The sequence below is a fragment of the Crotalus tigris genome, unplaced genomic scaffold (assembly GCF_016545835.1).
Source record: "Crotalus tigris isolate CLP2741 ecotype Arizona unplaced genomic scaffold, ASM1654583v1 scf7180000017735.2152567, whole genome shotgun sequence".
Taxonomy (NCBI): domain Eukaryota; kingdom Metazoa; phylum Chordata; class Lepidosauria; order Squamata; family Viperidae; genus Crotalus; species Crotalus tigris.
In genome coordinates, this window is record NW_024096601.1 from 663,325 (window position 1) to 690,905 (window position 27,581).

Genomic DNA, 27,581 nt, shown 5'->3' on the forward strand with positions numbered 1-27,581 from the left:
CTTTCACTCACCATCCCCTGAGCCCCTGGTAGGTCCCACTTCTCTGGCACTCCAGCCCCCCCCCCGCCCCTTAACCAGGGGATGGGGTAAGTTTCACCAGGACCTCCCCCCCCCGAATAAGGGGAAGGGTCCCTTCCCGCCTCCCTCTGCAAGGGGGGCCCCACTCCCCTGCCCCCACGGCCTTCCCCATTGGCTCTCCCCCCCCCACCGCCGGCCCCTCTCCGGAGATCCCCCCCTCCCTCCCTCCCTCCTGCCTCTTGCCCGGCTGAGCCCGCGCTGCAGCTCGGATCTCCCGACGCTCGCTCGGCTTGCCTTCCTCTCCGGGCGCGCCCCCCACCCCTCTCCCCTTCCTCCCTCCCTGATTGGCCGAAGGCTCTCCTTATGCTAATCATATGCGAGGAGTCCAGGGCTAGTCAGCTGACGTCACCGGGCCCAGTGGCCGCCGCCGCCGCCGCCGCCGCCGAGGGAGGGGGGGCAAGAGGGAAGAGGAGGAGGCGGAGGAGGCGCAGCGGAGCGGAGTGGAGCGCCTTCCGTCGCCCAGGCAAAGCGGGGAAGATCCGGCTGAGCGCGGCGCGGGGGAGTCCGGGCTGGGCAGCAGGGCCCCCCCCCTCCCTCCCTCGCCCCTGCTCCCGCGCGGCGCAAGCAGGCAGGGCTCGCCGGGGCGGGGCGGCCGGGGCGGGGCAGCGCCTGCTGGGAACATCATGGCTACTCTGGCCAACGGGCTGGCGCAGCAGCAGCAGCAGCAGCAGCAGCAGCAGCCGCCTCCCGGCGGAGCCGCCCCCCCACCTCCGCCGCCGCCGCCGCCCCCGCCGCCGCCGCCGCCGCCGCAGGCGGAGAGCGCCGCTTTCAGCACCACGAACAGCGCCGCGAGGATGAACGGGCTGACGGCGCCGGCGCCCGGCCCGGGGGGCTCCATCGCCATGAAGGACCACGATGCCATCAAGCTCTTCATCGGGCAGATCCCGCGCAACCTGGAGGAGAGCGACCTCAAGCCCCTCTTCGAGGAATTCGGCAAGATCTACGAACTCACCGTGCTCAAGGATCGCTTCACCGGCATGCACAAAGGTAGGCGGGCGGGCGGGCCGCCCCCTCCCTCCCTCCCTCCCTCCCCACGCGCGCCTCCCCCCCCACGCCCGGAGGAGCTGGACCGCGCGGCCGGACCCCTCCTCCGGCCCCGACGCCTCCCAGAGACCCGCCACGCCTGCCCCGCCTGGCTGGGCGGAGGGGCCAACAAAGGAACCGCCAGCCGCCGCCGCCGCCGCCGCCGCGCTCTCTGCTTCTGTGTGTATGTGTGTGCGTCTCTGTGTGTGTGTGTGTGCGCAAGCGAGGGAGACGTGCAGTTCTACTCGGAAGCAAGCCAGCCACGCAGCCCCACGGAGAGCCCCCCGGGCTCGCGGGGAAGTGCGCGTGGCCTGGCGGCTCAAGAGGAGAGAAAAAGTGCCTCGCGCCCCAGCAGGGCTGATGACCCGGGCGCGCGCGGGGGGGGGGAAGGTTGTCACCTACCGGGGTGTTTTGGTTCCTGAAAGGCTTGATTCAGGCACAAAGAAATGACACGGAGTGCGAGAGGCAGGGAGGAAGGCGGCCCTCCCCCTCTGGTGCTTACACACACACACACACACACACACACGCCCGCCCTCCCCTCCCCAGGCCGTACCAATAAGCCTGTGTACAAACTTGGGTGAGAGGTAAAAACCTGGACAGCAAGAGAGGATGGAGTTGTGACACGTGGAAGAGGAGACCTCCCTTCTCCCCCCCCCCCCGTCAAAAAAAAAACCATATGTTTTGGCAGCAAGAAGTTAATACCTCTTTTTGCCCTCCTTTCCCAGGTTCTTTGCAACTCAGCGGGGTTAGGCATGCGGGCATCTTCAGCTGGGGTGGTCTCTCCAAGTAAACAGAGAGGGCTGCTACAGCTCCTCTCGCAACACGGCACGCTCAAGCTTGGTTCTGGCTAACCTCCATTCATCTTTTTTCGCAGCTTGGCCTGCCCTCCGACTGCAGCCCCTTCTCTTGCCTGGTAATTTACGGACCCGGTGCATTGCACAACCCCCCCCCCCTGAAATGGGCTGGAAAGAAGAACTTGCCTTCCAAGGTTGGGCAGATGCAAAATTGGGCTTTGTGAAATCTTGGATGAGTGGTTTGTGCGACCCCCCCCCACTCCTCCACCTCCCCATCAAAGTGTTAGCTGGATCTGTGAGAAAAGAGGTGGATGAATCAAAAGTGTGTGTGCATGTAACTTGTGTGTGTGTGTGTGTGTGTGTGAGAGAGAGAGAGATTTGTAAACATAACCGGAAGCAGAGTTGCTGAACTGAAGGTGGTCCCTTGGTTTCACTGCAAAGTTTGTTGTGATGCATTTGTGCGTCATGGGGGGGGAGTGGGGCTGGGGAGGTCCTGCATATGCTGATGAAGGAGCATGTGTATTTGCAGTGGAGGGGGGGGTCAGGAATAATGCATAAACACTTGGGATTTGCATAATTCCATTTCTTTACCAAATAAGCTTAGGTTGTTTTTTCCCCCGTTTTTCAAGTTCTTGCAGAACGTTAATCCCTAAAGCCAACCAGCTAATAAACTAAGGCATCAAATGTTTATTTGTTTATTACCTCAGCAAGCTTTATATGTGAAAATAGAGTACCGTATTTGGTGAAGAGTATGGTGTGAAGCTAGCATTCCCCCCCCCCTTTCCAAGAAGAAAAAGGGTTTCCAGAACAACTGGCTTAGGAAATGTAAAAGTCTACTGTTGGAAGATTTCCTGCTTCTTGTTCCTCAGCTGACAGATCCAGTGTGAAGACTGGTGAGAATGTGGTAGGACGTGTCTTTCTGTGTGCACGGCGGTGTATCTTCACATCAAGAGCCCATGTTTGTGTCATGGCATGACATTATTTGTGAGCGTTCAAGTCAGTTTCGACTTCTTGAAATTGGTTGGACAGTTCCCTGCAGGTTTCTTGGCAACCTTTTTTTTTTAAAACTGGTCATCATTGTCTTCTTGTTCTTAGGACTGAGAAGAAGGGGCTGGTCCAAAGTCCCCTTAGGTCAGGATGAGAATTCATAGTCTTCCAGTTTGTAGTCAAGGGCCTTTAGCAACTACACCAAACAGGCTCTCCATATCAAGAATGGACTGTCTCCTTCTGAATGCAATCTCTTAGGAGACCCCATGGGGTTCCTGCTCGGTGGAATTTCTTGTAGGCATCTAGTTGAGTAAGGGTAGCAAGATAATTTATCCATCTGGCAATGTCCTTAAGGCGAGACTTAAAGTCACTGGGAGCTCCCAGCTCCCAGTGACTTTAACCCCTATTTGAAACAGGCTCAATATCATCATACCTGCCTAAATTTATCAGTATCCCCTTCTTAGTGTTTTAACAGGCAGCAAAGAAGTGTGTGTGTGTGTGTGTGTGTGTGTGTGTGTGTGTGTGTGTGTGAGAGAGAGAGAGAGAGAGAGAGAAAGACAGGTGGGTGTATTCTGCAATCCACTTTCACTTTTCCAAAGAGTACCATTCTTCTTTGTCACCTCAAAGTTAGAAAGAGGTCGACTTGCTCATAAAACTTCTAGTTGTTAATTTTACTGAAGGTCAGAAATCAATTATCGTGGAATTAGCGCGTTCACAGAGGCAAAATGGGTCCTGGTAGGTCCTTGTGAGCGATTTCCAGGAGCTAAAATGGAGGATAGAGAAAACGAACGGATACCATAATAAGAGGGGGAAAAAAATAGGTTCAGTGTTCCTTAGAATGCTTGCATTTCACTTTTTCTTCCCCCAAATAGCAGGTTCTCCTACTCCAGGTTATATTTTTAGCTCCACTTCTTGGAAGTTATCAGCAGAAGGCTCTCTCCTGTCCATTAAATGCAGAGATAAAACTTCCTGTTACATGTCTGACCAACTTTTTGGCTTTCTAGCCTCCAGAGAGTGAAAGCTTTTGGTTAAGGCTGAGATCTTAAGCATGCTTACTTGCTCTCTGAATTCAGCAAGATTTTTTTCTAAGTAAATACGTATTGCTCTAATTCCTAAGGAAGTGTGAACAACATTTTGATCAGAAGTTATAACTCTGTGTTTAGTTGTCTGGAAAAAAAACACCCTCACCTGAATTCAAGTGTAAGTTGTATTTTGGGATGTTCAGCTTGTTATATTGAAAGGTTTCACATTGGTTCTTTTCTTGTGGGTAAAATACATGATCGATATCTTTCAAGTATAGAGAAAATGAGCATTTTTAAAAAAACATCTTATTCCAATGCACCCCATTCCCTGGAAAACAATAATAAAAAAAGACTATCCCAACCTCTTTGTTTTTATAACTTTCTCAGGATCAGCCACAGTATTTTGAAAAGTGTCTGAATGAAGGTAAAACAAGAATTTGATACCTGGTGTTGGGTTTGTGCTGCAGAATGCGTAATAGTCAGGAAGAAGATTCATTTTAATTTTCTATCATTTCCAAGGTAGATTGACGGGGGCGGTCTTTAAAGTAATATTTTAAAAAGGTAGCTTCGTAAAAAAAATGTAGGCCTGCAGGTGTGATGGAAGGAGACAGGGATATAGATAAAGCAGTGAAAAAGAGAAAAGAATGAACTGAGATTTCACTGGGCGAGAAACAAACAAGCAGATAGGTGAATTTCTGTCTCTTGCTCAATAGGGGTGAAAGAGGAGACAGTTTGTCATTAAAATGAATATATATGGATATCATGTTTCTTGCTGGCAGATGGAGGGATAAAGGAAGTTGGCTGGCCCCTGCAGTTTCTTTAGAAAATCATATGCAATTTGGCAGACTGAATCAAGCCGTCTTTCCCCATTTGTACGCTGTAGTGTTTTCAGAGCTTCATGGTAAGCCCTTTTCCTCATTCTGTATCCTGAACTCCAATTTAATTACCACTTATCTTATCAATAAATGGCCATCCTCATCACCAGCAGCAGCAGCACCACCACCAGCAGAAGCATTCCCGTTTCTAGATATTGATCAATACTGGAAACTGTGCCAATCAAAAATAAAATCCAACTTGCTTCCTTCCCCCTTTAAAAACCATGCCTGATCCATTCAGTTAAATATCATCATTCGTTTGATGAAGACTGCTTGGTTCTGTTTATCTATCAAGTACGTGTCTTCTGCAGCTCCTATCTGCATCAGGGCGAACCTATGGGATAAACATCCTTCCTTCCTTTCTTCCTTCCTTTCTTTCTTCCTTCCTTCCTTTCTTCCTTCCTTCCTTCCTTCCTTCCTTCCTTCCTTCTTTCCTTCCTTCCTTCCTTCCTTCCTCCTGCTATTTGTCTATCCATCACCTGGATTGTCCACAGGATCCTTGTTCTGGCTTTAGGTTTCTGTCACTCTTGATTTCTTTCCATCGGAAGACAAGAGGGTTGCGCTTATTAAGAGTTATTAATACTTAATCATCTGGCAGATTTAATTGTGCCAATATTAAAAATGCATCAATGTCAAATTTCATTCATTAAATATTTACATTTTTGAAGGGAAACTGTTTTGCTGCTGTTTTAATATCATTTCAGGAAGCTTTATATAGGGTTTAATTAAAAAAAAAAAGGATGGGGGAAGCTCAGCTGATGATGTGAACCGTGTGCACCGTTGCTGTTTCTCCTCTTTGACCAAAGGGTTAAGCAAACCCCCCCCCCTTCTTCTTCTTCTACACCAGGGAAGCAAACAGCTCCCTGCTCTGGCCACATATCCAGCAGCGTTGCAAAGCTGATGCAAAATCCCAAGGCGCTAATCTCATTTGTGACTATTTAGCCATAACAAAATATCAGCTGAGCCTTCCTGGAAGGAAGAAGTTAAGAGGTGAGTCAGTTTGGGCGGTTTTCGCCACTCTCCGTTCTCGATTCACAACCCGCAGTGTGTGTAGGAGACAAGTGAGATACCTGCCCAGCGCAGCAGGGCCCAAGAAAGTTCAATCAAACAACTCATTCGATATAACCCCGTGATCTTTTTCCCCCCCCCCCGCCCCACATTGGGCTACAAGCATACACCACAGTTCTCAGTCCGCAGCTACAATCTCTGCACCCTTCCATTTGAGGTTGATGTTTTTCAGATCTCCCTGAAATATCTGGCGCCAGGTTTTCTTCGGCCTTCCTCTTTTTCTCCCACCATCTGGTTGTATCCAATTGATTGGACATTGCTGGACATTGCTCATTCATGCGGAACACCTGTCCAGCAAAGTGCATTCCTTGATCTGTTGCCGTCTCAGAGAGTCTTCGGGAATTACTGCTCGATAGAATTGCCTCCTTTGTGACCTGGTCCCAAACTATGCGACACACCGATCGAGCTCAATTAAATCCCTGCTTAGCAACTGCCCTTGGATCCTAGACTCAGCTTGGTTTCTCTTGGTGTAGCTTGGTTGCTGCAGGTGAGGAGGCAACGTTGAATTTGGGTGCGGCGTGAAAGTTTGGGGGTCTGTTTGCTTGGGGCATCCAAGTATTAGGCAAACTTAGAAAATAAGTTAATCAGTGAGCAGGTTAGGAATGGTGTGTAAATCCAGGCTACAAGGCAATTTACTCTCAGCACTAAGCTTGTTTGGCTTGGTGTATAGTGTGGTTTGTTTGTTTGGTGGATTTATATAGCCACCCATCTCACCTATTCTAGATAGCTAACATCTAATAAACACAGTTTGCCCACCTTACTTTATGACTTGGTGGGTGTTGTGAAGATAGCCAAGTTTTTCTTACTCAAGAACAGCAAAGTCCACTAATAAACAAATAATAAACCCATTTTCTTCATTCAGTGTATAGGACTAATCCTGATTGGTCTAAAAATGGACTTTGCTAGCTATACCAACCATCACTGAGAATGCTGAACTCAAATAATTGGGACCCATGTGAGTAGATCAGTAAGACTTGAGAGATAAAGCATGGCTAATATATACCTAATGAATATGACTGATTGTGGATTATTTGAAGATTCATAGCAATGAAGAAATATTATTTTTCCTTCACTTCACGATCCAATCTGGACGTGTTTGAGGTGGTGCGTGAAGACTCTGTTTCTTGTTCCCAAGTAGGCCTCTGATTTGCATTCAGGAAAGGTTGAGTCTCTTTTTAAACTTTGTCCAAACTTCGTTAAGAGAACACCTTAAAGTACCAGTGCTGAGTCAAGACAGATGAGTGTCAGAGAAAGAATCTTGTGGTGTCTTTTGAGATCTCTTCCTCATTTTGTGGAGCTGTTTTGGTTTCTTTATATCAGCTCATCCAATATTGTCCATTCAAAATGTCAGCAAATCGCAGAGTTGTTTTTATTTGCAGAGGTCCAGGATCAAAGTAGGACCTTTTGCAGATATATTCCTTGTGTGTCCAACCCCATTTGGCCAATACATAATTCTATTCTATTCTATTCTATTCTATTCTATTCTATTCTATTCTATTCTATTCTATTCTATTCTATTCTATTCTATTCCATATTTATTCTATTCTATTCTATTCTATTCTATTCTATTCTATTCCCCATTCCATATTCATTCTATTCTATTCTATTCTATTCTATTCTATTCTATTCTATTCTATTCTATTCTATTCTATTCTATTCTATTCTATTCTATTCTTTCCCATTCCATATTCTATTCTATTCTATTCTATTCTATTCTATTCTATTCTATTCTATTCTATTCTATTCTATTCTATTCTATTCTATTCCCAAGTCCAGAGCTCATAATACACTCTTTAGTCCCCAGGGGCAATAACTGATCCGGACTATATGAACCTCTGATGTGCTAATCTGGATGATTTTTGCACTGATCCCAAGTGTATTGGCTCCTTCCTGCTGATGCCAATTAACCAGGCCCTGCTAATCCATACCAACTGTGTGAAATCAAATTCTCACTGGGTTACATGTTGACCTGCTGCCAAATTGTATGCCTGTCTCTAACATAAGACAGTTTTTCCCCAAAGTATCTACGGTAACTGTTTCTGACACTGCCCAGGACCGAATCTGGGCCTTTGTCATGCAAAGCCTTTGCTCTTTAGACCTTTCCCCTAAAGAGGAAGTAAGAGTGTCCTCTCTTTAGATTACTGAATAATAGCCTCCGTAGTTCTGAATCAAATAATGATTTGAAAGAGAAGACAGAAGTCTCTGCTGACCGAGTTGAACCTTCCGTTCACGAAGACGAATGTGGTTGGTACGGAGAAACAACACCTTCTCAGGATTTTAGGCAGAGGCTTTCCATCCCTATGTGGTCATGCTGGAGATTATTATTATTATTATATAATAATAATAATAATAATAAAGTTGGAAGGGACCTTGGAGGTCATCTGGTACAACCCCCTGCTCAGGCAGGAAACCCTATACCATTTCAGACAAATGGCTGTCCAGTCTCTTCTTAAAAACTTCCAGCATTGGAGCATTCACCATTTCTGGAGGCAGGTTGTTCCACTGGTTAATTGTTCTAACTGTCAAGAAGTTTCTCCTTAGTTCTAGGTTGCTTCTCTCTTTGATTAGTTTCCATCCGTTGCTTCTTGTCCTGCCTTCAGGCATCTTGGAGAATAACTTGACTCCCTCTTCTTTGGGGCAGCCTCTGAGATATTGGAACACTGCTATCCTGTCCCCCCTCGTCCTTCTCTTCGTTAAACTAGACATACCCAATTCTAGCAACCGTTCCTTATATGCTTTAGCCTCCAGGCCCCTAATCATCTTTGTTGCTCTTCTCTACACTCTTTCTAGAGTCTCAACATCTTTTTTACATCGTGGTGACCAAAACTGGATGTAGTATTCCAAGTTTGACCTTACCAAGGCCTTGTAAAGTGGTATTAACACTTCAGGTGATCTTGATTCTATTCCTCTGTTAATGCAGCCCAGCACTGTGTTGGCCTTTTTGGCAGCTGCAGCACACTGCTGATTAAATTTAGGAAGCCTCCATGCGAAGCTAATGTTGAGTTCTGATTGTGTTTGATTGTCTTGGTTTTCCCACTTCCATTCACCGTTGCACAGAGATGGGCTCTCAAAGCCATTCCATAAGTCTATATGTCCCTTTTCATTCTTCTTTCTTCTTTCCAGGTTGTGCCTTTCTTACATACTGTGCCCGGGACTCGGCCCTAAAAGCTCAGAGTGCGCTCCACGAACAGAAGACACTGCCTGGGGTAAGTGATGGTTTCTTCTCTGATCAAGACCCATCTACCGGGGAAGAGTTTTTGGTACAGATTTGCAAAGACAGCTGGGTTCCAAAAAGCAGATCTGATCTAGATAGCCAATCTAGACCTGTCTTCTCCCCGCGGGCATCCTCCAAGTTCCTTGGAATTCTCAACTGGTTTGCTTGCCTCCTCGAACCCACATATGTTTACTTTACCATCAGTCTTTTCACCTTGGTCAGTTGTTGGAAATTCCCCTTCCCTGCACAGGCTTTTCCTGTAAACTTTGCACAAAGCTTGCAATGAGAGAATAATAATAATAATAATAATAATAATAATAATAATAATAATAATAATAATAGTAATAATATAGCAGAATAGAAGAGAAAGAACTGGAGAAGATAACAAAATACAAAGACCTACAAATAGAAATAGAAAGACTGTGGCAAAAGCAAGCAAGGGTAGTACCAATAGTCATAGGCTCCTTGGGTGCAATTCCAAAACAACTGGAGCACCACTTGAACACCATTGGCATTGACAAATTCGCTATTAGTCAATTGCAAAAGGCGGCCTTATTAGGAACTGCTTCCATCCTGCGACGATATCTGTAATACCATCAAACATCCACATCTGCCTATCCCAGTTCCTGGGTAAGGACTCTATAGGTAGACAAAATGCCAAATCCAGTCTGAACATCTGGCTGACTGTGCGATGATCCATAATAATAATAATAATAATAATAATAATAATAATAATAATAATAATAATAATAATAATAATAAAGCTGGGGGGTGGGGGGGTGGGAAAGAAAAACCACCAACCTCTTGCGGCTTTTTTGAGAAATAAAGGTTGTGCCTTTCAGTTGAGCTGAGTTTGCACGAACACGATTACTGAATGAATCCACTTAAGGGGGTCTGAACAATCCCTGGGCACCCGAACTAGCCAGGTGGACCGGTTTAATCCCTCCTAAAAAAAAACAAAAAAAAAACAACTAAGCAGAGCTGAGCAGGCGGTGGGAATAAAGCCCCTGGATCTTTCACTGGACCTGGTTAATCGTATCGTGCAAACCCAGCCCTTGTTTGTCATTTATCCCTACCTCTCTTTGGGGTTTGGGCACCTGGTTGCTAGCAGGTGGCAATCGCGAGAAAGTTGGATCGAATGTTCCCTTTTTGTGTTATAATTTTGGAGCAGTGATAAGATGGCGGTCCCTCTCCTTCCTGGATTCAGGAGGTCCAGCTTTGTTTTGCAATGTTTTATGTTTCAAAGGCTACATTTGCGCTCTCGTTGTTTGGGGCGCTTCCGAAGCCTATCCAAGCTTTCTATGCTGAGTCTGGCTTTAATTGTCCTTGCTTTGTTTGCCTAAAGCCAAATAGCTCCCAGAAAGGGACAGGGAGCTAGTGGGGGAGGGGAGAATGAGAAAGAGATTTCCTGGAGTTGACAGCACAGCTCTCCTTCACAGCACAGGTAGTCCTCCACTTACGACTAGTCAACGTTATGACGGTGCTGAAAAAAGTGGCTTGCGACTTGTCCTTTAATGAGCCTCACAGTCAAAACTGGGGGTTTGGCAACAGGCAAATATTTATGGCAATTGCAGCCTCCCAGGGTCACCTGATCGCCGTTGTTTGACCTTCTCAGCCGGGTTCTGAGAAACGAAGTTAATGGGGGGAAGCTGGATTCGTTTAACGACTGTATGATTTGCTTAAGGACCGCAGCAAAGAGGTTGTAAGAATTAGATGTGGCTCTGTGATGCCTTATTCAACAGTTTGCTTAGCTGCAGAGGCTCTCGTTCCAATTGTAGTCGTAAGGCAAGGACTATCTGTACGTAGTGTGGCTGAGGAACGCCATGATGTCCAGTTGTGATTTTCAAAAACGGTTCGGTCAGCTCGTAAGGATGTGCAGAGAGGGTTTGGCTACCGTTGAATGTCTGGATCCATTTTCCGAACAGATCTGATGCAAGCTGATTCGATTCAGATTGACGCAGCCTCCTGTACAGCACCCAGCCTGCTTCTGAAATGCATCAGATCAATTTGAACGTGTTCAGTACCCAGCCTTGAATCTTTGCATAAGCCCAGAAGGTAGCAACTAGTAGATCAAGAAAACTTGAGGCTGCGTGGATAATTAGCCAGATTTTGGTGTCTAAGGACAGAGTTTCTGGCACGCATCTAAAATATTGTGTTCTCTTGTTGTCTGAACTGTTCAAGCATCTATGGACCACTAAAATGACTGTGTGGCTGTGAGCATTTTGTTCTCCTTTTGTTGCTATCCTTCTGTCTCTTATTTCTTTCCTGGCAGCTCTTTAATAAGGCTAGCAGTAAAAATGAAGGACCAGTTCACTTTTCCATGAATATGTTATTTATTTATTTATATATATATGGGGGAACCTTTAGGACACACAATCTCTTAAGCTTGGAGGGGAATCTGTTCTTCATCTATCCCAAATCTGTGCCGGTGTAAATGAAATCTCAAGGACAATCGTATGTTTAAGATAGGTCGATATACATATTAATTTAATAAAATGAACAAATGAATAAACATAGGCATACATGTATCTATTTTATTTTGCTTATTTCTCAAATTTCTGCGCCACCCATCTCACTTAAATGATTCTGGATGGTTTGCAAAGCAGATAATAAAAAATAATATGGCTAAAGGCATAGTTAAAAACAAAATTTTAAACAAGATTAAAATTTACAAGTTAAAAGTAAGAATCAAACTTAAATATTTACATATACACATATGCATTATATACACACCATTTGCTTCAAGTATGTATGCATGTATATACATATATATACATATATATATACATACACACACACACATATATATATTATATGAAGCAAATGTGTGTGTATGATGCATTTTTAATTCTGATTTTTACTTTTACATATATATAAAATCACACATACATACACATCATAAACTAGGCACACCAGCTCAAGCACATGTGCATCATACACACAAAAAACAAGATTAAGATTTACATGCTAAAAGTAAAAAATCACAGTTAAAATATGGATATATGCACAGGCATCACACATACTCACACATAGATTTGTTTTCAATTTTTATCAGTTTATCAAAATATAAAATGCAAAGGTGAATAAACACAATGGGAAACGGGGGAGGAAAAAGGGAAGAGAAAAGAAAATGTAAGGCAAAACAGGAAAAAAGGGAGAAAAGAGGCATTGACTTCTGACTCTCTTTAGCACAGTGGAAGATAACAACATTACAGCCTCAGCTTTTTGCTTCCACACATTAATATGTACTAGCCATTTCTACAACAACTGATCTATCTAATCATCAAAATCAAAGTTTCATTTTTTTATTTTTCATCACAAGCACGACACACACAATTGTTTGGTAGGTTTGCTTCCCAAGCACACCCACGTACAGAGAGACTACGTTGCAGTCTAACTGCCTCCCTAATTCAGTGGGACACAACTTTGCTGGGGGTGAATTCACACTGGCAGTTGCAACACAAACCTCACTAGAATTAATTCTCCCTGGGAGAAGATTGCTGAGGGTTGAAGAGGCAGATTATGTAACCAAATCTCTTCCCAGCCCAACGGATGAGTTTCCCTCGGCTTGGAATACGTAGGGAGGATTGCTCCACCTTTATTTATTTTTAATTGGGCTTCCTTACCATAATTGGGATCTCAGTTGGTAAACAAGTCAGTCACTCCCAGATTTTAGCCAGCCTGCTGGTGTTGGGATGGGTGCTTGGCAGATTTCCAGTTATATGCCGTCTGAAACGTGCCTTTCCAGACAATCCTTTTGTATAATGGTCTTTATGCAGAATCCCGGGAATTTGGGGGTTCAAAAGCATCATTTTAGAAAGTATTGGTTGCCCCAATAGTCCTGGACTAAGAACAGTTCATTTAGTGTCCGTTCAAAGTTACAACGGGACTGACTTACGACCGTTTTTCATACTTATCACCGTTGCAGCATCCCCGTGGTCACGCAATCAAATTTCAGATGATTGGCAACTGACTCGTATTTATGACGGTTACCGTGTCCTGGGGTCACCTGATTCCCTTTTGCAAACTTCTGACAAGCAAAGTCAATGGGGAAGCCAGATTCACTTAACAACCAGGTGTCTAACAACTGCAGTGATGCAACTTAACGACTGTGGCAAGAAAGGTTAGCAAATGTGCTTAGCAAATGTTTCACATAACAACAACAACAACAATAATAATAATAATATAGGTAGACAAAAATGCCAAATCCAGTCAGAACATCTGGCTGACTGTGTGATTAACAACAACAACAACAACAATAATAATAATAAAATTGGAAGGGCCCTTGGAGGTCATCTAGTCCAGCCCCCTGGTATAGGAAATCCTATACCATTTTGGACAAATGGCTGTCCAGTCTCTTCTTAAAAACTTCCAGTGTTGGAGCATTCAGAGCTTCTGGAAGCAGGTTGTTCCACTGATTAATTGTTCTAACTGTCAGGAAGTTTCTCCTTAGTTCTAGGTTGCTTCTCTCCCTGATTAGTTTCCATCCGTTGCTTCTTGTCCTGCCTTCAGGCACCTTGGAGAATAGCTTGGCTCCCTCTTCTTTGGGGCAGCCCCCGAGATACTGGAATGCTGCTATCATGTCCCTCCTCGTCCTTCTCTTCATTAAACTAGACATATCCAATTCCAGCAGCCGTTCGTTATATGTTTTAGCCTCCAGTCCCCTGATCATCTTTGTTGCTCTTCTCTGCACTCTTTCTAGAATCTCGACATCTTTTTTACATCGTGGTGACTTAGCAACATAAATGTTGGGCTTAACTGTGGTCGTAACCCGAGGACTACTGTAGATACCTTTCTTGCTGCCCTAAGCAATTCTGTCCCTTTGGTGGGAGAAATATGCCTGAATATCCTTACTGGATCCCTGCAGGTAGAAAAGTAGGATATCAAGAAGGATTCTAGGAGATTAGCCTCTGGAAAACAAATTTCAACATCCTTCTATTTTTTTTTCCTTTAATTTTTTAAAAGTAATTCCTTTATATACATATCACTCCTGATGAAATATTTAATCTCTATTTGGTGATAGCACTTATTTGTCCACCTTAATTATTGCAATGGCCTTTGGCTTTTTAAAAACCAAAGTGCAAAATTAGTGGGTAAGTTAACTAATCAAAGTAAGGTTCAGATAAATTTCTCAGTTTTTATCATTCGGAAGACCCGAGTGAATCAGTCAGGGACATCACAACAAAAAAATAAAATTTCTATCCTTTAATTTACTTTTTGTTGTTTTTAATGATCATACTAGGGTATTCATTACACACAAATACACACCTACACCCCTTTCTCTGTTACACGCACACCAGAGACGCAAAACAAAGGTGAACATTTCACAAGGACAAGCCTTTTTCACCAGGAGAATTACTTTGCAAGGATGGGTGACCTGAGATTTTCAAAGTTCAGTGGCCAAAAATAGTTTTCAAAACAGTTTTTGGAGCCTATCCTGAAGGAGCCTGCGTCTTTGAAAGGTCTTGAATGACGAGGGGGAAATTATTATATACATAGGCAATAAACATTTTAAATGTATTCCAAACCATTATTGATATTCATCAATCACCAGAAGCCTGTTAAGGACTTTTTGCATAAAAAATAAAAATGATTTTGTGACTTATAGTTTTGATGAGTAGAAAGAAAAGTTTTTAAAAAGAAGGGAAACACAATGCAATCTTAGAGAGAGTTTTGATAGGATTATATTCATAACTGGCAAGAAGAAGATTGAAAGACAGATAGAAAGATGATAGATAGATAGATAGATAGATAGATAGATAGATAGATAGATAGATAGATAGATAGATAGATAGATAGAGATAGATAGATGATACAGACAGACAGACATAGATAGATAGATAGATAGATAGATAGATAGATAGATAGATAGATATAGATGATAAATAGATTGATGATAGAGATAGACAGCCAGTCAGTCAGACAGACAGATAGATAATAGATGATAAATAGATTGATGATAGATAGTTAGATAGATAGATAGATAGATAGATAGATAGATAGAGATAGATATAGATAGATAGATGATAGATAGATGATAAATAGATGTGTGTGTGTGTGTGTGTGTGTGAGAGAGAGAGAGAGAGAGAGAGAGAGAGAGAGAATAGATAAAATGTTTTCTGTTCTTTTATTTTTTTCTCTCTTTTCTATCTCCTTTTTTCTTTGTCCCTTTCTCTTTTTTTCTTTTTCACGGATTTTGATACTAGAGGGATCATGTAGCCACCCGCAATTACCAGTTGCAGCGGATGGCCTTCTCCATCTCCTTCTTCCCAATTTCCAGCAATGGGACAATGAAAGACATTTCCTTTTGTTTTAAGTGGCCCACCAGAACATTGAGAGCCAGTTTGGTGTAGTAGCGGTTAAAGAATTAGAAGCAGGGAATGCTGGGTTCAAATCCTGACTTTAAGTTCAAAAAGCCAGCTGGGTGGCTTGGCCAAGTCACTCTCTTTTGGCCCTAGTAAGAAGGCGACGCCAAAACGCTTCTGCAAAACCTTGTCAAGGAAACACCAGGAGCTCCTGCCTGTAGTCCCAGCGTTCATTGGAAGGATTATAACCACCTTAACCACCGCCAGTATTTCTTCCTCTGCTGCTCCAATTACATCATCTGTTTAGTTAGATTTATGATCTTTTTAACCTGGCGGTATGGCAACAGCGATTAGCAGTCAAGGATGTTTCCAGGCAGACATGCATTCCCATAAAATAGCCCACCGTGTATTAGAGAGGTTTTATGAGCGGCAGACCACTTCCTCGTGATTAAAGAGGCATTCATTTTATCAGATCAAGAGTGGGGTTGCTGATCCACTCTGTTGAACTTTTAAACTTCAGCCTCGCTGGCAGCCTGAACCAAAGGGAGAACCAAACCTAGAACCAAGGAGGGCTTTCCTGACCGTGAGAACAGTGAATCAGCGGAACAACTTGCCACTAGAAATTGTGGGTGCTTCAACACTGGAGGTTTTCAAGAAGAGATTAGATAGCCCTTTGTCTGAAATGGTATTTCAGGGTTTCCTGCCTGAGCAGGGGGTTGGGCTAGATGACCTCCAGGGTCCCTTCCCACTCGGCTATTCTGAATCCTCGGAGGGTTAAAAAAAAATGAAGTTAAATTTTACAAAATGAAACAGCTTTACTGGAGATATCGGAATTTGATCTCAGGGGCTTGGAATGGGAACTTTATCTCTGTGTATTTATTAAGTATACAGGTAGTCCTTACAGCCACAACTGAATCCAAACTTTCTGTGGCTAAGTGAGACATTTGTTAAGTGTTCTGCCCTGCTTTATGACCTTTCTTGCCACAGTTGTTAAGCAAAATCACTGCAATTATTAAGTCAGTAACACGGTTCTTAAGTGACTCTGGCCTCTCCTATTCACTTTGCATGTCAGAAGTTCACAAAAGGGGATCACGTGACCCCCGGGGGACACGGCAACCGTCATAAATACGAGTCAGTTGCCAAGCATCTGAATTTTGATTACGTGACCACGGGGATGCAGCAACGGTCCTGTGAAAAACGGTCGTAGCAATGATGCAACTGTCTTGAGTGTGGAAAATGCTCCCAGGTCATTTTTTCCCAGTGCTGTTGTAACTTTAAACGGCCACTAAACGACCTGTTGTAAATTGAGGACCGCCTGTAGAAGAGTCACTGAGAGGAGATGGGCTGTGGAGCAAGGTGATCAATTAATTAATTGCGTAGCTTTGATTGTGGAAGGCCATTTGGGCAAATGTTTGGCTTTTCCCTTGGTGCCAAAGCCAGAGGTTTTGTATTGTGACCCGTGACAGCGCACGCATAACGGTTTCCTGCAATCTCTTTAGTGGGTGACTTTAAGACAGGGGTTCTCAACCTTGGCAACTTTAAGACTTGTGGATTTCAATTCCCAGAATTCCTCAGCCAGCAAGTCTTAAAGTTGCCAAGGTTGAGAACCCCTGCTTTAAAAAAACGGAGATTTCTTGAATGCAAAGCATAGTATTGTTGTTTTTTCTCTGAACTTTCCAAGGTCCTGAACACAAAGGAACAGGTCACCCACTCAGTCCATCAATCTGATCTTGGGAGGGGAGACTTTTTCAAGGCCCCCAGTTCAAGAGGGAGAGCAGACCCTCTTAAGAGTGGTCAGTTGTCTTATATTAAGAACCGTGTTGGCCACCCGTGTTTTAATTACTGCGGCTTTGGACCAGAGGGATTAAAACGGCGATGCGATAATCTTGGTGGGTGGATGAGAATTGTTGAGTCTTCTTAACGACACCGAGGGCCTTTTTAAAACTGGAAAGGGCTCCTGAAGCCTACCGGAAGCTCGAACACAACTCTCCGACTTGTCCTTTTGCCCCTAAATTTTGAGAAATGATATTGCCACTCTTTTGGTGCGCCGCGGCTGAATTTTAAGGAGGCCGAACCCGGGAGTGGTAGGCAGCAAAAATAGAAAAGATCAGAGATAAGTGAAATGCCAGTTTTTCAAAGCTCAAAAATGAGGAGGAGAGGGGGGGGGGAAATGGGCAGCTGAATATTGTTTATCTTCCCAGCACTTCCACAGGTCTCTCCATCTTTTCCTGAACACTTCACCTCAACCAAAATAAATCTTTCTTTCTTTTTTCTCCTTCCTTCCTTCCTTCCTTCCTTCCTTCCTTCCTTCTTTCTTTCTTTCTTTCTTTCTTTCTTTCTTTCTTTCTTTCTTTCTTTCTTTTCTTCCTCCCCTCTCTCCTTCTCTTTCCTTCCTCCCTTCCTTTCTTGCTTTCCTTCCTTCCTTTCTCTTTTTCTTTCTTTCTTTCTTTCCTTCCTTCCTTCCCTCCCTCCTTCTCTTTCCTTCCTCCCTTCCTTTCTTGCTTTCCTTCCTTCCTTCCTTCCTTCCTTCCTTCCTCCCTCCCTCCCTCCCTCCCTCCCTCCCTCTTTCTTTCTTTCTTTCTTTCTTTCTTTCTTGCCGCTGAATTGCCAGGTCTTGCTCTCCCTCTGTAAGGGGGTGGTAGTGGTGGACAGGGGACAGGGGTGTGTGTCAGAAGGCTAGATGGAGGTGAACAAATAATTCTCAAGAACCTCAGCTTGAAACACTGCTGGCCAATCTTTAATATCTTTCATTGGTGCACATACATGAGCTGCAAAGAAGGGGAAGGATGAGTGATTTGTTGGGCAGTTTGAAGCTGCTTCCGCGCACGAGATCCAGATAATTCCCAGAGAACATTGGCTGGGTGGAGCTGGCCCCTTTCAATCCAGAATACTGGGAATTTCTACTTCAAGAATAGACCACAGGTGGTCCTGGACTTACAACAGCTCATTTAGCGATGTTCAAAGTTACAACATCACTGAAAAAAGTGACTTACATCCCTTTTTCATGCTCACAACCATTGCAGCATCCCCACGATCACAGGATCAAAATTCAGATGCTTAGCCACTGGCTCACCTGGACGGCGGTTGAAGTGTCCTGGGATCATGTGATCCCTTTTGGCGACCTTCTGACAAGCAATGTCAATGAGTAAACCAGATTTGCATAACGACCGGGTAACTAACTTAACAATGGTTCCCTTAACAGCGAGGAAAGGAAAGGTCATAAAATGGGGCGAAACTCACTCAAGGTAACTTGCTTAGCAGTGTAAATTTTTGTGATCAGTTATGTCCGTAAGTCGAGGACCAGTTGAACAGAGGATAAATGTGGGGTCAATTTGATTATCAGACAGAAATCCCTCCCACCTGGAATATTTGTTTATTTAATATGGTATTTTTTGTTAAATAGGGACGGGAAAGCTTATTAACTCCTTGTAGACCCATCATATAAAGGGGAGGAGAATTCATTGTGGGGTTTTTTTCCCCAGCGTTCAGCCAGGGTGGATTCTATATGTTTAATGTTAAATTTATTTGATACTTGGGTTGGGTTTTTTTTGTTTGTTTGTTTTTGTACACCAATCTTTTTCTTTTCTTTTTCGTTGTTAATTATGGATGTATGGGGCAGGTTGTTTTTTTTCTTTTCTGTTTAGTAGTTTATTTTTGTGGCTAAAACAAAATAAATATATTAAAAAAAATAGACTCAGCTTACGACCGTTCATTTAACAGCCATTTGAAATGACGACGCTGAAAAAAAGCGACTCAAAACCAGTTCCTTGCACTTACAACTGACACAGCATTCCCAGCAATGCCAGAATCATAATTTGAGTGCTTGGGAACGGGGATGAATTTACAATGGCCGCAGCCTTCTGGGGTCATGTGTGATCTCCATTTGTGGTCTTCCCTGCCAGGGTTGCAACAAGCAAAGTCAAGGGGGGGGGGGAAGCCAGATTGACTTGACAACTGCGTAATTCACTTAGCAACGGTGAGAAAAGAGAGGTCATAAAACCAGGTGGGGCTGTCTTAACAACCGCTTCGCTTATCCATGGAAATTCCATTCCCAACTGTGGTTATAAGTCAAGGACTACGTATAGATGTTTTCGAGGTAGATCCACAAGCATCTCTAGTTAATCAGGTAGCTGGTAGTCTAAGAGGCCTCTGTCTGACTGAGCTGATGGAGAAAAAAAACAGATTGATCTAACGCAGTGTGACAAACCTATGGGACGCGTGCCAGAGGCGGCACTCAGAGCCCTCTCTGTGGTCATACAGCCCCAGCCCCGCCTCCCCCCCCACAGCCCCCTCCTCACCAGCAGCCCCCCCAGAGGAGAGTCACCCCTAGTTGTGGTCTGTGCAGAGCAGCGCAGCCAAGGACATGGCAGCAGGTACAAGACTTTGCCCCCGCGCCCCGCAGCATCATCTGCTGCAGGGCTGCCTGGGCAATCTGCTGCAGTGGGGCATGGAGGCAGTAGGTGGCCCTGCGGGGGGGGGGCGTGGCAGAGTGGGTGGGGCAGGAGACGGGGCGGAGTGGGCGGAGCAGGGGCCGGAGCAGTTTTTGGGCACTCGGTGTCTAAAAGGTTCGCCCACTGATCGAACGTAAGACACCTCTCCACAATTCGTATGGTTTCAGGTTTTAAGTCCTGCTTACACTGTAATTCCCAAGAGGGAAAAAGAAAGACAGGTTCCTGCTTAAAGCAATTTTCGCTGGTTAATAGTGTCAGTTTGGGTCAATTAGTCAATTAAATATGTACATAAATAAAAATTATACATATGAAGCAACAGGAAAATTCATTGCACATCCTAATTTCCCCGTACTTTTTTTTTTTAAAAAAACAACATTATTGTATTTGTGAAATCAACCAAATCTTGCTTAGTTGAAGGATAAACGGGTTGATTTGCTTCCCTTGCTATCGTCTTTAGCTGCTGTGAAGCAGCTTGTCTAATTGATGTTTGTGTTTGATGTTTTATCGTTTTAATGCTTTTAATACCGGGAGTCCCCAGATAGAAAAGTAGGGTAAAAATAATAAATTCAGCCAAGTTGGGTTGTGTGCCGTTTTTCTGACTTTATTGACAGACGGTTTATTAGTGTTCTTAAAAGAAACAAAACAATGATTGGAAAATACACTTAGAATTTGCCCAGGGTATTGTGATGGTTCACTGGAGTCTAATAGAAAGCCGGAGGAACAATTATCAGAAAGGTTTGATCTACAAGAGAAGAAGATTGGGGAGAAGAGCAAGGATCAAGGAAGTGAGGCTGTAGAATTCAGGATGGAGGCCCTGCGCAGCAGGCCAGATGTGGCTGAACTACAACTCCCAGCATTCCTCATCCTTGTCTTGGAAAGGCTTGATTTCTAAGTGCAGCTGGAAGGAATGCCCGAGATGCAGGATTGTTCCCCCTGGCATTATCAAACCGCATCACCCGGATGAAAACTTTACCTTATCGTACGTAGGTGATCTGTTTCCATTTCTCCTAAATCTGCAGATCCTTATTGTTGTTGTTGTTGTTGTTAATTGTGAAGTCGTGTCCGACCCATCGCGACTCCATGGACAACGTTCCTCCAGGTCTTCCTGTCCTCTGCCATCTTCTGGAGTCCATTTAAGTTCACCCCTACTGCTTCAGTGACTCCATCCAGCCATCTCATTCTCTCTCGTCCCCTTCTTCTGTTGCCCTCAATCTTTCCCAGCATCAGGCTCTTCTCCAGTGAGTCCTTCCTTCTCATTAGGTGGCCAAAGTATTTGAGTTTCAACTTCAGGATCTGGCCTTCTAAAGAGCAGTCGGGGTTGATCTCTTCTAGGACTGACCGGTTTGAACACCTTGCAGTCCAAGGGACTCGCAGGAGTCTTCTCCAGCACCATAGTTCAAAGGCCTCCATTCTTTGGCGCTCAGCCTTTCTTATGGCCCAACTTTCACAGCCATACATTGCAACTGGGAAAACCATGGCCTGGACTATACGCACTTTTGTTGGCAGGGTGATGTCTCTGCTTTTGGGTATGCTATCTAGATTTGCCATAGCTTTCCTCCCCAGGAGCAAGCGTCTTTTAATTCCTTGGCTGCATTATAGATTCTTATAGTCTGTTTATTTGTTTATTTAATTCAACACACAGGTTGTCCTCGATTTGTAACCGTTGGTTTAGGGACCGTTTGAAGTTACGACGGCACTGGACAAAGGAACTTACCACCGTTTTTTCACTCTTACGACCGCTGCAACATTCCTCACGCTCACGTGATCAAAATTCAGACGTTTGACAACTGACTCAAATTTATGATGGTGGCAGCATCCCAGGAGCCATGGGACCACCTTTTTTTTGACTTACAGGTTGTCCTCAACTTGTAAGAGCTCATTTAGTGACCATTCAAAGTTACAACGATGCTGAAAAATGTGACTGATGACCATTTTTCACAGGGACGACCTTTGCAGGTTCCCCATGATCACAGGATCAAAATTTGCACCCTTGGCAATTGACTCGTGATTATGACGGTGGCAGCGTCTCAGCGAGTCACGTGATCCCCCTTTTCAATCTTCTGACAAGCCAAGTCAACAGGAGAAGCTGGATTCGCTTAACGACCGTGTGACTAACTGAACCGCTGCCGTGATTTGCTTAACAACCGTGGTAAGGAAGGTCGTAAAACGGGGCCAAAAGCTCTCTTCACCGTTTGTCCCACTTAGCAACAGAAACATTGGGCTCCGTTGTGGCTGTAAGCCGAGGACCACCTGTATTTAGAAACTGCAGATCTGCTTCACGGAGAGACGCTAGGCTGAGCGTGTACAGATAAAACGTAAAAAACGAGTATAAAAATTTAAAAGAGGGCAGAGGAATACTTGAAAACATGACATTAAAAGTTAATTGAAAGGCGGGGGGGGGGGCTTTCAGGGCCCTAACGAGCCTTGGGGCTATGTGCTCTTCTGTGACACACATGTATACACAAACACACACACACGCACACACACGCACGCACAAGCAAAATGCCAGAGCCGAGTCTTTAGATAGTTTTGAACGGCCAGGAGAATGGGTGCCCATCTCGCCTTTGGGGAGGGGAATATTCCACAGGGGAGGGGGCAACAACAGAGAAAACTCTCTTCTGGGCCCCACCAGTCAGAATTCTCTGGCTGGGGAGGGGTCTGCAATATATCCCCCCTGCCTGGTCCAGGGGATAATGGGTTGATGTGTCATCCTAACGCTTTCATCAACATTATCACGGCAGCACTTTTTTACGTTCGCTTTTTTGGGAGTTGTATGGGGCAATTCAGTTGGTCCTGGACTTACCACCACAACGGAGCCCAAAACGGATGTTGCAAAGCGAGACATTTGCGCAGGGAGTCTTGCTTCATTTTACAACCTTTCTTGCCAATGTTGTTAAGTGAGCAACCTGGCTGTTGAGCGAATCCAGCTCCCTCCATCGACTTTGCTTGTCAGAAGGTTGCAAACGGGGATCCCGTGAAACTCCCCGGGACGCTGCAACTGTCATAAGTACGAGTCAGTGGCTGAGCCTCTGAATTTTGGTCATGTGACCCTGGGGATGCGGCAATGGTCGTGTGAAAAACAGTCCTACGTCCCTTTTTTCATTGTAACTTTGAACAGTCACTACCTGAACCCATTGTAAGTCAGGGACTTCGTGTATAAGAGTCACTTAGATGAGATGGACAGTAGAGCAATTGTAAGTTTGAAAAACAATCCTAAGTCACTTTTTCCGGCGCTGTTGTAACTTTGACTGGTCACTAAATGAAGTGTTGTAAGTCCTGGACTACCTGTTGTCCTTGGCCAATGTATGGACCATTTCCATTCAATACCCCATGGCCACAGAGGGCAAATGCTGCATCTCCGCTCCAACCAGTGATGAGTTGGGGGTCCATCTCCCCTTCCTCCCCTAGGTTGCCTGTGGCACCTCTGCCCTTGGACTGGCTGTTCTGCGGGAGGCCTCTCATCTTGCCTTCAAAGAGGTGACACGGAAAGCTATTGACCTGCTGTTCTAATTGCCTGACATTCTGTTTAGTAAACCCTAATTACTGGAGCCAGGAGTTAAATGCAAGGCGGTTAAACGAGGATTGACAGCTGTGGCCGTGGATCTAATTACAAGCATCTCTGATGCTTTGCTGCTTTGGTTACTGTGGAAACACAGAGGCTCCTGGCATGCACCATGTGGGGGCAGCCAGTGGCATTAGGCGTGCATGCTCCACGCCCCGGAGAAGAGGGGAGTTGAGGTTAGGCTTCTCAAGAAAGCACGCCCAAGGTCGTAAATTGGAAGTCTAGTCCTACCAAGGCTTAGACCTAGCGCTCCGAGTCAAAAAGGGAGGTATTCGCTTGGGCATGAAGCCCATAAAAGACATTGGCCAACTCTGGGTGGATAGAGAGCAAGTGTGTGGGGTGGTGGTCAAGGGTTGGGAGTGGGGAGATTGAGATTCAAATCCTCCCTCAGGCACAAAATCTCCCTGGGTGACTTTGGGCCAATTCCGCCCTTTCAACACAACAGCCAGTGTGGAGTGATGGTGTAGACGCCGGACTAAGAGAAGGAAGACCATTTGTAGATATGTTTTCACCCTTCCAACACTAGGCATATACTATGCGGGCTGCTGTTAACATACCTACAAATGATGTGATTATATACAAAATTCTAGAATGCGCAGAAATGAACAAACTTAACGCTAGAATTAAAAGACAAGGAGGCAACAGAATTTTATGAAATATGGAACAAACGTTATGATTGGCTAGAACACAGAAAGAAAAAGACATGATTACTAATGTAAATAAACTGTAAATAATATATAAGAGATGTATAACACAGTTCTGTTAAGAAAAAAAATGTATTTTTCATTTTTATTTTTGTTGTATAGTGAAAAAGGAATAAATAAAAACTAAAAAAAAAAAAAGAGAGAGAGAGAAGGAAGACCTAGGTTCTAATCTTGTAATGGTGTGTGAGAAAGACCTCGGGAGAGTCAGGCAAGAGACAATATGACAGGAACAGTCAGATAAGAGGCAGCATAGCCCACAATTGGACAATGGCAGGCCGAAGCTCAAAAGACACTCTCCGTAGTTTCCCAGACAGTAAAGGAGAACGGAAGACGATTGTACTTTCAGCCTTGCAAGATTCTGTCACTGTAGCTTTACAATAGAGTAGAACAGTGATGGCGAATCTTTTAGAGACCGAGTGCCCCAAAACTGGCCCCGCCCCATTCTACCCCTTGCCCCACCCCTGCTCCGCCTCACCCCATCCCCCGCTCCACCTGCCCGCAGGGCCACTCACTGCCTCCAGGGCCCACCGCAGATTGCCCAGGCAGCTTAGCAGCACCATGGCGGCCATGCCCTCTGCCTGCGCCCCACAGCGTCAACTGTGTGCGATGGGGCATGAGAGCAGAGTCTTGTCTACACTGCCTGGCTACCATGTCCTTGGCTGCACTGCTTCGTGTGGGCCACGCTCGGGGGTGACTCTCCTCCAGGGGGACTGTGGGTGAGGAGGGGGTCGCGGGGGAGATGAGGCTGGGGCAATGGCATGTGTGCCCACAGAGAGGGCACCAAGTGCCACCTCTGGCACACATACCATAGGTTCGCCACCACTGGAGTAGAATTAGCTCACCTGGTTGTGGTTCCTATCTGGGTTCCCACAAGGTCAACGTCAATCTTGGAAGTCTCTTACTCTCTTCCAAAGAGAAGAATTTCAGGCATGTCTCCAATCCTCAGTGAAGCCTGCTGTCCACTGAGCCTCTGGCAGAGCAAGTGGATGCTCAGATGACCAATTTGCCCTCATGCAACGAGTGCAACAGCTGGAGCAGAATTTGCCCTAACCCAGGGTCAAAGGCAACCAAAACCGACCCTCCTGCCAATTCGCTTGTCGTCCCTTCTTTGAATAGGCTGTGATTTTCCAGGATTTACAGGACATGGAGGAAAGCTTCACCAACATCTATATGGGGGTTGAGAAACTTAAGCGCTTGACTTGGTACATATGCCATTCATATAAAAGGAGGTAGAACTTCCATCAAATGGGCATCTGACTGTTTTAAACTCTACCATGGACATCCCTGTTGGGAGACGCACCCCATCCACACAGGAAGGTGGTCTACTCCAATCTCTATATCATTTGTGAGCCGAGCAGAGCCGTGGCCGTTCAGTGGCTAGAATGCAGTGTTGCAGGCTAATTCTACACACAGCCAGGAGTTCAATCCTGTCCGGCTCACGATTGACTTAGCCTTTCATCCTTCTGAGGATGAAAATAAGGACCCAGATTGTTGTGGGGGCAATATACTGACTCTGTAAAGCATTATGAAGCGGTATATAAGTCTAAGTGCTATTGGTTGGTTAAACCTGGTTATCTTCACCTGGTTGAGATATTTCTCTTCTCTGGTTTTCTCTGATTTTCTCTATTTTTTTTTCCTGGGCCTAGTGTTGATCCAGTGCGACTGCTGATGAGAGAGAGAGAGAGAGAGAGAGAGAGAGAGAGAGAGAGAGAGAGAGAGAGAGAGAGAGAGAGAGAGAGAGAGAGAGAGAGAAGAGCAGGCAGCTTTTACAAATGTTTCTTTGCAATAGGCTGACAGATGGCTGCTTTATGAAATGAGAGAACCATCTATAAATTACATATGAAACATTTCTCTGTCCCCACAAGCTCAGCTCCAAGCAGAGAGCATCAGCAGCTGTACTTGGAGCCATGCTGGGAATTGTTCTCTCTGCTGCATTTCAGATTCTCCTTCACTTAGATTCTCAGAGGAATAGGCTAGATTAGATTTGAGGGCTGGCTGGCTGGATGTTGGGTTGGACAATGGTTTAGTAGACTTCATGCCCCACCTATCATCAGAAGCTCCTGCACTCTGTGTCCATCCAAAATTATCTTGGTCATGGAGAGGACTGAGTAGCAGAAGGTGGACTTGGCTTAAGAGCCTGTTCACATATTACAATAGCTACACAATGGTAGTCACCACACTAAAAATGTGGTGCCTATTTTAAGCATCAAATACAATGTTCATCTCTTCCTCACCTCAAAGTGGCAGGAAACTCCAATCCATAATGAGTTGTGAGATGTAGAAAATCTAGATGGAGGTTTGCTCCATCTAGAGATGGTGGGGCCACTTTCTCAATCGTGGCCAGAAGAAACTCCAAGGGCCACTTGAGGTCTCATGTCCCCTAGGACTACAGGCTGCCCAACCTTGCATTACCTAAAACCATAATCTGGATTGTTTTCTTTGTATCTATAATGGCTGGGGAATTCTGAAAGTTGAAGTCTACGCATCTTCCAGCTGTCAAGGTTGGAAAACACTAGCTAAACCAGGGGCCTTCAAACTTGGCCCTTTGATGACTTGTGGACTTCAACTGCCAGAATTCCTCACCAAGCATGCCTGGCTGAGGAATTCTGGGAGTTGAAGTCCACAAGTCATAAAAGGACCAAGTTTGAAGACTCCCGAGCTAAACCATATCAAGTAAAAGCAGTGTCGTAGCTGGCTAGGTGAACCCAAGTGAATCAGGACCTTGGACAGTTCTCTGATGGCTCTATTCTTTAGAGCAGCATTTCTCAACTTTGCCAACTTTTAAGATATGTGGACTTCAACTCCCAGAATTCCCCAGCCAACATGGCTGGCTGGGGAATTCTGGGAGTTGAAGTCCTAACACCTTAAAAGTTTTTAAGGTTGACAAACACGGTCTCAGAGAATTGCTATTATTAAGCTCCTGAGGCCTTCTGAATGTTGAACCTTTTGGCCTTACAACATAAGGGATACATCAAAAACGGAGAGAATAAAGTAAAGGAAATACATTTGCCAGCCCCTCCCAAATGAGTGAAACCTCCCCCTTGTCACTAGAATGGCAGGGCCCCCAAAAGGTGAAATAGAGGGGATCCGACAGAGTCATTTTCAAAGACCTTCTCTGAAGTCATAAAGGCCCATATCCTGGTAATGTAGCAACTGGCTACTTTAGTGGGGAGGAGAGTTGGGCCAACTAGATGGTGTGAAGGTTTTTTTTTTCCCCATCTCATTTTTCCTTTACGGTTGGAAGGGCTGAACTGAAAGTCCACGATACCAAGAAAGAAAGAAAGAAAGAAAGAAAGAAAGAAAGAAAGAAAGAAAGAAAGAAAGAAAGAAAGAAAGAAAGAAATTTTTGAGTTGCAACTGAATGCATTGCAGCTACACTGAATAATGCTCCTGGTTAGCCTAGTTCTGTTTTTAAATAAATCTGTAGCTAACACTTCCCAGATGGCCTTAAATGATGCATTATGCTCCAGCTGAGTTCCAGATGAAGCACCGGTTGGC

At 44.9% G+C, this 27,581-nt stretch overlaps 1 protein-coding gene across 8 annotated transcripts in view; it reads left to right on the forward strand.

Moving 5' to 3' along the window:
• Window positions 1–516: 516 nt before the first annotated feature.
• The window catches only part of CELF6 (CUGBP Elav-like family member 6), a 139,204-nt gene continuing 112,139 nt past the window's right edge, over window positions 517–27,581 (forward strand). For 4 of the 8 annotated variants that reach the window (XM_039339474.1, XM_039339476.1, XM_039339477.1 and 1 more), the window contains exons 1-2: window positions 523–1,065; window positions 8,971–9,053. In XM_039339474.1, the coding sequence (XP_039195408.1) occupies window positions 702–1,065; window positions 8,971–9,053 (447 nt within the window). In that variant the 5' untranslated portion in view covers window positions 523–701. Of the gene's footprint in view, window positions 1,066–8,970; window positions 9,054–27,581 lie in introns of all 8 variants that reach the window. The other 4 variants (XR_005556253.1, XM_039339473.1, XM_039339472.1 and 1 more) reach the window with 2 other exon arrangements.